The sequence below is a fragment of the Psammomys obesus genome, unplaced genomic scaffold (genome assembly GCF_907164565.1).
Source record: "Psammomys obesus unplaced genomic scaffold, mPsaObe1.curated_primary_1811, whole genome shotgun sequence".
NCBI classification, from domain to species: domain Eukaryota; kingdom Metazoa; phylum Chordata; class Mammalia; order Rodentia; family Muridae; genus Psammomys; species Psammomys obesus.
In genome coordinates, this window is record NW_026585643.1 from 2731665 (window position 1) to 2743113 (window position 11449).

Here is an 11449-nt window from a genome sequence, read left to right on the forward strand (position 1 = left end):
TATCTATCTATCTATCTATCTATCTATCTATCTATCTATCTATCTATTTCCCTACCCACCTATCTTTCTTCCTCCATATGTAGCATCCAAGGGTGGCCTCAAATTGTGATCCTCCTGGTTGACCCTAAAGAGTACTAGGATTAGAAGTTCCAGGCCCTCTGGCCTACACTAGCATGAGGGAGTGGAGAGCGCGCGCACACACACACACTCACACACCAGCCATTTAATTCTGTCAGCCTGTATCTAATAACTATATTACAAGCATACAAATCTTGACTTTTAATTACTTAGCATAACAATAAAAACCATTTTGAAACTATTATGTAATCTATAGGTACTAAAAAACAAGCAAAAATGAAAAGCATTAGAGCTGAGAATAATCAGAGGTAGCATACAAAATGTGTCTACATAGAATATATATTATAAACAATTTCCAGAAACAGAGAGAAAAAGAGAATGAGAATATATGAATGTCTGGGTTATGTTTCCTCTGAAACACCAAGTTGTCCCTTAATAAGATGAATAAAACATAAATAAGATATTCTAATGAGTTCCATCAGATGTAGTCAGAAAAAAACTTTTACATATGAATCATAGAAAAAACAAAGAAAGCCCTTTCATAATCTTAATAGACTGACTGTGATTCTTTTAACAAACCACTGCTAAGTCTTCTATTTTTAAAAAGTAATTTAATAGCTGGGGGTGATGTTACACGCCTTTAACCCCAACATTTGGGAGGAAAAAGCAGGAGCTTATTACTAAGGTCAGTCTGGTCTAAATGGCGAAGAAAAAAAAAGCAATTTAGAATACTCTATTTACTTGCTCCAATTTGCATGAAAACTTTAAGTTTATAACTAGATTATTATTAAAACTAATATTTAGTGTATTTAAGAGTTAAGTATCTAAATAAAAATAACAGGTGTTTTTCCGGAATGTCTGTACCACAAGCACACAAGTGCCCTTGGAGGCCAGAAAAAGGTACTAGATCCTTTGAGGCTGGAAATACAGCAAGAGGTAAGCCTGACATATATGGGTGTGGGAATTGAGCCCTGATTTGGAAAAAGCCTTCAGTGTTCTTAGCACATGAGCCATCTCTTCAGGTCCCTGACAAACACTTTTGATTCAAATAGACCTAATTATCAAAATCCTAAAGAACATTCCAATAATATGAGTAAATATCAGAAGCTTAACAAGTGCATTTTTGTTTAATCATACGTCTAAGTTATTTCAGTTATGTACCCCAGCTGCAGATGGTGTTCTAATTAACAACCAAGACTCCTCGTTCTTTTGTGATGCACTCAATAAAAAAAAGTTCCTAAAAAATTATATACCCTCCCCAATATTTAGAAGTCGTTAGCTAATAGAAAGAACAAATTAAGTGAAAGAGTAATAACCCAAAATGGATACAAATAAAACATTCCATGCAAGACCACTGCATCACTATAACTTTGGGTTTTAACAACATGTCCAAGTCTGTCAACTAGCTGACTCGCAAGTCATGTCAAAGTCTAAAACAAACCCTTTCCTCAGTATAATTCCCTCAATTATTTCCACAGATGAAAAGGCCATATGAATTACTTGTAAAATGTCCTTTGAATGCTCAGTTGACTCCTCGCCACTCCTCTGAAAAGAAAAATATCTTCAATTGCAAGCCAATCAAATTACTCATTAGATAACAAGAAAAGAATATTGTAATAAACCATGTGGAAACCACAAAATTACTATCAAAGAAAATACATAAATCATTTCAGAAAATGTGTACCTACCTACGCTCTCGTTAGCAACAATAGTTGTCATTCCTCTTTGCTATCTCCAATTACTGAAATTTTATTATTCTCAAACCTGTTTTGAGTTCTGTACATGTCACACCAGAGCAACTCAAGTTGTATAATTAAATCATGAAAGTAATGGAAAATAACACCCATATAAAACACAAAAAAAGATGTACATGGGAATAGCAATAACATAGCAAAGTTGACACTAACAATCAAGAAGAAGAGTTAGAGAACTAAAAATATTTGGAAACCCACAAAGAATCATGTTTGGCAGCGTCACTTTAGCAGCTGTTTCCTTAATTCTTGCTCTGACTTTATAAGACTATCATGAACCTAATTTGGATTCCTCAGGAACCTTGGTTCTTACGATATGAGCAGATCTGCTCAGTAGGCCTTCTAAAAACACTGGAAAGAAAACATAAATTAATTAATTTGCATTGTAATTTACAGACTGTCGAGTTTGGATAATCCGAGCCACCCACATTTTTTTTTTAAAAGATCCCTCAATTATCAAACTGATTCTAGATCAGGGATCAGCAAACAGAGCCAAATATTCTTAGACTTTGTGTGCCATCAACTCTTGATATAGAATCTTACTTTGTTCACAACTAGTCAATTTGGGCTCTGTAAGGCAAAGCAAGTATTAACAATCTTGGTGTTTCAAAATTATTTATAAAAACAGAAGGCATGCAGATTGAGCAGGCCTTCTCTAGTCTGCTGATCCCTGGTACAGATAAAATAAATCACTAAAAAAAATAACAATACCATTAGGTGAGACCACATCTCCTACATACAAATAGTATGAGAGACCAACTCAAGGTTGACATCCAAATCTAGAAGGCACTATTCACATGGAATGCTGAACTGTTTAAATTGTATATATGAATCCCCAACTCTCTCCCGTTTCCCCAAGCCCATTTATCAGGGAAAATTCGTATTACTACCATGGTGATTCAACATATTTAAGTGCCTCTGAAGCTTCACTAAAAAAGTTGGTACGTTTTCCAACATTTTAGAATCCAGAGCTGTGCCTCTAACATAAACCTATGGATTCAAAATATTGGTAGATCTCAAGTATTTTTCATTAGTTTGTTAAATACTATGCCCAAGTGTAGGGACTTACTGGGAACAGTGGCATGCACACTCTTGCTCCCAGGAACAGGGAGGCAGAGGCAGTGAGGCATGAAGATCTCTAAATTTGAGGCCAGCCTAATCTAAATTGCAAGTTCCAGGCCACTGTAGGCTATCCATAGTAAGACCCTGTGTATAAAACAAACAAACAAACAAACAAACAAACAAACAAAAGAAGTGCAGGAATAAGCCAGGCAGTGGTGGCACAAGTATTGAATCCCAGCATTCAAGAGACAGAGGCAGGCATATCTCTGTGAGTTCGAGACTAGAGTAAGTTCCAGAACAGCCAGGACTCTACAGAAACTCCCCATCTTCAAATAAAAAAGCTCTTCCTAAGTCAGATGAAAAACAATGTGTTCTTAAATCACTGACTATATTTGTTCCTCCCACACCTTTTTGCACTTATTTGACTTTTTTGGTGCCAGGGGTGTGCTACTACTCAATTATAACAGGTTCATTCATTCCTGGGTCTTTTTGCTCTCTTTTTCAGTCAGGGTTTTTTGTAGCCTAGGCTGGCCTCCAACCTGTTACATAGCCAATAATAACCTTGACCTTCTGACCCTCCTGCATCCATCTCTCCAGTGGTGGGATTACAAGCCTGTACCATCATGCTGGGTTTGTGCCGTATAGGATGAACTCAGAGCTTCATGCATATTAAATTAAGCACTCTTTTGGCTGAGTTTCAGCCTCAGTCCTGTTTCCAGCCTTGACAGGGGTACACCAATGGAAGACCATTGACAAAGGAACACAACTTGAATAGTTGATACATCATATGCGATTCCCAAGTTCTTTGTGTACACTTATCAAAAATTCCAGAAAGAATTCCACCAGACATGGTGGTGCATGTTTTAATCCCAGCACTCAGGAGGCAAAGGCAGTTGGATCTGAGTTTGAAGCCAACCTAGTCTACATAGTGAGTAACAGGACAGTTAGGACTACACAGAGAAACCTCGTCTCGGGAAAAAAAAAAAAAAAAAAAAAAAAAACATATACAGAGGATCCTGGAGAGATGGCTCAGTGGTTAAGAGCACTAGCGGCTCTTTCAAAAGACCTGTGATCAATTCCTAGCACCCATGTGGCAGCTCAGAACTGTAATTCCAGTACCAGGGGAATGCAATGCCATCTTCTGATCGCCACAGGCACCAGGCACTCACATAGTACACACAAATACATGCAGAAAAAACACACATACATATAAAATAAAAATAATTAAGGTAGTGAAAGTAGGACATGTTACATGACTGAAAACTATCACATTTATAATTACAACAGCTATTACCAAAGAGTTGCATTTTCTAAATAACAAAATAAATTTAAAAAAAGGTATGAAATAAGACTGACAACTTAAAATTATATCCCTGGAATTCTAAAAAAAAAAAAGAAAAAAAGTGTCTAAAAAATAATTCTGTTCAATGCTGACAAAAATATGTCTAAATAGTTAAGTGCTAATCCTCATCCTATGCTACAATATTACTAAAGAAATAAAATATATACTTCATGGCCTCATATACTTAGTACTGTTGACGTATATCCAATAAGAGAATGACAAATTGAGAGGCAGACCCTTAAACTAACCAAGAACACCTGCTTTGGCTCTGATTTGGACAAGGTCAACTTACCATGTGACTCCACTAAACTGAACAGTGAAAAAAAGAACACATAAAAATGGCCTAATTTTAAAGTTTAAAAAGAACAAAAAGGAATTAAGATCGTTAAGTAATTTTTTCCAAAGACACATTTTCCAAATACAAGAATGTAAAAACTGCTTTGAAATACCCGTTAACACAATACTTGGACATTAACAAAAAATTGCTGAAATGAATCAAGTACTACTGTAAGACTTAGTTTAGTGTTTGGTTTATTTAAAGTAACAGTAACATTATAAAGCTAAAAGCCTTGTGCTTACAGTTTCTCATCTAGCTGAGCGTGGTGGCACACTGTAATCCCAGCACTCCAGGGGCATACCCAGGTGGATCTCTATGAATTCCAGGCCAGACTGTTCTACATAGTGAGACCTTCTCTCTCTCTCTTTTTTCCATTTCTTTTTTTTTTTTAAGATTTATTTATGTGAGATCTTGTCTCAAAAAATAAAACCAAAAGCTTCTAAGTAGATCCTCTGATTTTCCTTCTTAAGTATTAATTCCATTGTTATTAAGTTCTCAAGCATTAAATATAACTGAAATATAACAGCTCTTCAGAATATAGTATCTGTGTAGCCTTTCAAAATAAGAATAAATTATAAATATTCCAACTGATGATTCAACAAAATTCAAGTATTATAAATAAATTAAAATTGGTCTTTGGTATCTTTCTTCCATTTGCCTTTGCATTCATTCATTTACTCACTTGTGCTTTTTCTCTCTTTTTTACGCATATGGTGATGAAAGGCAACCTTTGAAAGCTGGCTCTAAATGACTGTGTAGTCCTGGAGAATCTTAATTAAGGTAATCCGACTGTGCAGCAACTATTATTTGCTGTGCCATCTTATCAACCCAGCTTTTAAATTCTTAATCAAGAACTTTCACTTTTACTTTTGGTTTTGAGACAGGCTAGTCTTGACCTCAAGTATATGGCACTACTTCCAACCTTCAACAAGTTTGTGTGTGTGTGTGTGTACCTTTGCTCATAGGATAGCAAGTGAAGAGCAGAGGTTGACAGGGGAATGTCTTCCTCCAATTACTTCTCCAACTTGGTTTTTGAGACAAGCTCTCTCACTGAACCTGGACAGGAAATCACGCAGATGGGCTGGTCTTAGACTGCCTCTTCTTTCTACCCTCTATCCCTACCCCCTCCACCACTGCTGGGATTACAAACATGCCTGACCATGCATCAGCTCTCAAGTCCTCATGTTTGCACAGCCAATATTTTACTCTCTTGAATCACCTCCCCAACAATCTTTAGGAGTCTTTTTGTCCATATGACACAGAGTATGTGTGGAGATCGGAGGCCAACTTCTGAAAGTCAATTGTCTCCTTTCATAGTGTGGGTCCCAGCAATTGAAAAGCAAGTGACTTGCCACGCTGAGCCACCTAGAAGCCACCTCAAAAATCTTGTAGATGGCCAGAGTAGCACAAGCCTGTAATCCCAGCACAAAGGGAGGTGGAGGCAGAGGCAGGTGAATTCCTGTAAGTTCAAGGCCAGCCTAATCTACAAAGTGAATTCAGGGCAGCAAAGGCTACACAGAGAAACCCTGTCTTAAAAAAAAAAAAAAAAAAAAAAAAAACAAGAAATAATAATAGTAAAAAAATCTTTTAAAAACACAAGTAGCATGTTTATTTTTAAAGTTTGGTAGTATGATAAAGGGCAGTGGTCTCAGGCCATAATTTAATATTCTAATCAGATTTCTGTTACATGGCTTTAAGTATGCAAAACTACTTTTTCTAACAAATTGAAAAGTATCTAGATGTTTAAATATAGCATCTAATCCTATTCTAGTAAAATAATCTTATGAAATACTAAACAATCTAATTTAGAAATGCTAATAAAATCAGCCTGAGTATTTTAAATGTCTAATTTATCTATTCTCAAAGTTCATTAGATGTAAAATTTTACCAATTTAAAAATTTCCTGCAAGAAAGTGATTTTTATTATGAATCCAGAGGCTGATAAAATGTCTTAGCAGTTGAGAGCACTTGCAGTTCCGCAGGACAACAGGATTCAGATCCCACCAACCACTTCAAGCGCTTCACAGCGGCCTGTGTGTAACTCTACCTCCAGGTGACCCACACCTGCACACAAATGCCATACATCCACACAGAAGTAACACGCCTACTCTTTTTCAATCATTAAAAAAAAAGCCAGAAGAGTGGTGGTGCACAGCTTTAACACCAACATTCCAGAGGCAGAGGCAGGAGGATCTCATAAAAAGGCCAGCCTGGTCTACAGAGTGAGGATTTGGACAGCCCGGGCTAAAAAGAGAAACCCTGCCTCAAAAAACAAAAACAAAACAAACAAAACCTTGCAGGGCCGGCAAGATGGCTCAACAAGTAAAGTAAAACTCTTAGTTAGACAGAACACTGAAGTTTCATCTTCAGAATCCATACAAAAGCCAGCTCCAAAAAGCTGTCCTCTAATCTTCACATTCACTCATGAACCCTCCTCCAATCCAACACACACACATGCACACGCAAAAAATTTACCTTACAAATTTTAAGAAATTCATAACTCAATTTTAAAATGAAGTAATGTTTCCTATTAAGTTCTATGGTAGAAGAGCAAAATTAAAACCAGTCATTCATTATTAATATCTACAGAGATATTATAGTAATATGTCATAATTTCCACAAAGCAAAAAAAATGCCATTATTTCAAAAACAGTCTACAACTGCATTTATGATGTGACCAACTTACGTTTAGAAATATAAAGATTCTTTAAAAGGTTAGAAAAGGAATATTTTACTTAATCCTTTCTAGCCCACTAGAATAGCATTAATAACATTAAAAATAACTATGTTCATTATAAAACATGTACAGTTCATGTCAGGAAAAATACGAAGGAAGTTAATATGTAGCTATTATAACAGAATCCTTTAGTGAATATTCAAGTAAATAAAAGGAGTAGATACTGTTTCCATAGTGGAAATTCTCTAAGAAATTTATCAACATAACCTACATACAATTATTATTTGAAGACTGAAAACAAATATTAGCCTGGAAATACGGAGTCTACTTCCTATTATACAGTATCTTTACATTGATAAATCCAACAAATTTATGTTCAAAACTGAAATTACAGTCTAAATCATTAAATGCTAAGTACCCAAGAAGGAAAAGACAACTAAAAGGTAAAGCTATAAATTAATAAATAAAAATTCAAAAGGCCTTACAATGTTTTCATCAGTTAATCTGGTGATAGAACAATTATGAACATTTTTCTAACTGAATTTAAATGCCACATAATTTCCATCCAAAGACTATTTAGTTGATAGTAGGTCACACATTTTTTTGTTACTAGCAGTTAAGATTTTTTATATGTTTATTCATTCTATTTAAAAACAAACAACAACAAAACCCTAGCCATTTCCATATAGAAAATAATGAGAACAGAAACTGGGGGGGGGGGGGGGGGGGGGGGGGCGCCGCAAAGCACCAAAGACTTAATACTTTCAGCCTCAGAAATGTATTAAATAAGTTTTAGTTGGCTTTGACAATAGAAAAAAAAAAAAAAAACAAAACCAAAACTGAGTATTTTTCAGAAAAAGACTACAGCTGTCATTCTTTCAAATGAACAGTGAAACTCTAGTTTTAAATTATCATTAAGAACTTAAGAGAATTTTTGAAGTATTCATGGAGCCACCATCTCTGTGAAAAAAAAAAAAACAAAAACATAAGCCCAGCGAGAAGGCATTTGCTGAGCAAGCCTGAAGACCTGCATTTGATCCCCAGAATACGTAAAATATGAGAACACAACAGACTCCACAAAGTTGTCCTCTGACCTCCACACATATACACCATGGCACAAGCTCCTAAACCCTAATAAATATTTTCTTTTTAAATTTAAACCTGGAGCAACCTGAACAAAAGAAGGTGCTGAATAACCTGTAAACAGGAAATGCTATACATGAGTTGCTCTAGTTTACATAATAGTATACTGTGTAGGTAAGTAAGTAGGTAGGTAGGTAGGTAGGTAGAGGAAAGAAGGAAAGAAGAGAGAGGGAGGAAGGGACTGAGGGAGGGAGGCAGGGAGAGAGAGAGTGCCTACAGACTAAAACTGATGGGACTACATCAGACAACAAACCCCACCATACAAATCCATTTATAATCTTTGCAAACTGGGCTTTAAACAGTTAATATTAACAGACTGATTAACAAAATTGGACGAAGTTAAGTATTTTACACAAAATAATTCAGAAAAGATAATGTTCAAGATGAAAAAGTTCAGCTCTATATTTAGAGGTGTTATGATTGGACACTATATCTGATACTTTCAAAAATAAAGACTTCAAACAGTACAGTATAAAAAGTCAGGCATAGAAGATGCATGTATCAAGGTATCCTATTAAAGAACATGTATTTTTACCAATCAATTAAAACAGAAAACCTAAAATAGCCATTTCCTAAGTTATGAATTTTATAAGTCCAGAAACTAATGAACTTCTTACAAAACAATAACAAAATCACTAGTGTAACAACCATGAAAAATTCAGAAATTAGAAAAAAACTCTGAAAAAAACAAAATCCAAAGTTCTAAACACATAGCATCCAATATATTAAGTCATCTGGTTAAGCAATATCCTACTTACATTTTCCATATAGTTTGGTTTAAAGCCCTCCTGTTGCCGCCTCAGTTCCTCCTGTTCTCTGTGTCTGATCATTTCTTCTTCACGACGACGATGTTCCTCTTCATGTCTGAGAACATTGTTTTAAAAAGTTTCAGCATTAGAGCCACTAGGTACTTTATTTATGAGGTGGGGAGAGGCTTCTGTAAGTTACATTATATATGCCAAGTTTGTGACTAAGGACTGCTTATGGCATCCTAAACTTTGCCTTCTATTTTGCTACAAAACTCTAAATCAAGGAGCAACCAAAAGACAAACAAAGTCACAATATATAACTCGGCTTATATCATGGAGCTGTAATGATGAACTGTAACCTCCTCAGTGGAGCACTGAGAGAGAAGGAGCACAAGTTTAAATCTAGCTTGGATTACTGCCTAGGAAGTTGTCTGAACTAAAACAAAGACAAGCGATATAGCTCAGTGGTAAAAGACTAGTGTAACATACACAAAGCATGAACCAAAGGGGTTCATCTAGTGCTAGGAGAGGGTAAAAGAGAGGAAGGGGTTAAAAGGAAGAGAGAATCTATAACCTGCATAGCAAAAGTCATATTCAAAGTCTAACCAAAGATGGGATGAAGGGGAACAGCAGGAATGAAAGGGAAAGGCTGATGGGGTTGAATATGGCTAAAATATATTACATATATGAGAAAACGTCATAATGAATTCCTTTATATATAATTTATGTAATAAACTTTAATATAAAGAAACTGAAAGTACATTAGCACAAAGAACCAACTATGCAAAAGGTATTATAAAGCCTTTTTTTCTCTTTGTTCATTAAACCAATAAGGAAGCTTGCTGTCAATACAAAACTTGTAAATCGGTCATTTACTGTCTATGGCTACTTTGGGGCCACATTAGCAAAGTAGTAGAGCTAGATATCAACAGACCTAACATAATTGCTATTTTGTCCTTGTCAAGAAACATTTACTATGTCTAGAGAGATCGCTCAGAAAGAAGACCCAAGTTGTTCCTAGCATCTACATGGTGGCTCACACCAATTTCTGTGGCTCCAACACCCACTTCTGACCTCCACGGGGATGGGATGCACATAAGGCTCATATACATAAATGCAGGCAAAACACTAAAACACAAAAACATATTATTATATACATAAATATATAACATAATTTAAATAAATATATAACATAAATCATATGTTATATATTTATGTATATAATAATATAGATACGGACACTCACTCTGTAGATTGACTGATCTTAAACTCACAGAAACCCAGCTGGCTCTACCTCCAAAGTGCTAAGATTAAAGGCATGTGTCACCACTACTTAGCTAAAAAAACAAAAACAAAAAAAAAAAAAAAATTTTTTTTTTTCTCCCTGAAACAGGGTTTCTCTGAGTAGCCTTGGCTGTCCTGGACTCCTTTGTAGACCAGGCTTGCCTTGAACTCACAGAGGTCCACCTGCCTCTGCTTCCCTGAGTGCTGAGATTACAAGCATGTGTGTCACTGTGCCCAGCTTAGAAAAAAAAATTTTTTTAAAAAATTTGTTGAAGCAAACTTCACTATTATGTGTGTATATAATATTAAAGTCATAATTAAGCTATAAAATAATTAAGACAGTAAACAGTTACACTAAAGCAAAATTCTCATGTGATATTGCCATTAAATCAAACTGAAATATTTATGTCACACACATATAAGTAAAACAGTAATTTAAATAGTGGATTAAGTAGTAAAAACAGTGGGATAAGCCATTAATCTCAGCACTCAGGAAGCAGTGACAGGCATATCTCTGAAAGTTCAAGGCCAGTATGGTCCACAAATCAAGTTCCAAGCCAGCCAGGGCTACATAGTGAAAACCTGTCTCCAAAAGCGTCAAAGATATATACAGCCAATGCCCTACAGTATCAAGTTTTTATTCTAAATTGCTCTTATAAATTGGCCTTCTCTGTTCAGAATCTCAGCAAAGTTTGCAAACTGCATGGCTTATGTAAAATCTTACCCACAAAATACATGTTTACTAAAGTATTTCTTCCATTGCCAGAGAGAAAACTCAAGGGTTCATAGCAAGATTTCTGGAACTGAAGAGATGGCTCAGCAGTTAAGAGCATGTCCTGCTCCTGCAAAACTTCAGGTCTCAGTATCCACAGAGAGTCAATCAAAACTGCTTGTACCTCCAGGTCAAGGAGAGCCAGTGTCCTCTTCTGGCCTTGGCAGGCATGTGTTCATATTCATATCGCCCCCCCCCCACGTCTATACACACACACACACACACACACACACACACACACACACACACACACA

The 11449-nt window shown here is 35.8% G+C and overlaps 1 protein-coding gene across 5 annotated transcripts in view; it reads right to left on the bottom strand.

Annotated features, from left to right (window-relative positions):
- Window positions 1–11449, bottom strand: part of Pspc1 (paraspeckle component 1) — an 85562-nt gene that overhangs the window by 41281 nt on the left and 32832 nt on the right. For 4 of the 5 annotated variants that reach the window (XR_008721197.1, XM_055616740.1, XM_055616713.1 and 1 more), the window contains exon 6: window positions 9149–9254. Coding sequence is in view for 4 of the 5 variants with exons in the window: in XM_055616740.1 (XP_055472715.1) it covers window positions 9149–9254 (106 nt within the window). In the remaining variant the exon portion in view is untranslated. Of the gene's footprint in view, window positions 1–8038; window positions 8208–9148; window positions 9255–11449 lie in introns of those variants that run through there. The other variant, XM_055616722.1, reaches the window with a different exon arrangement.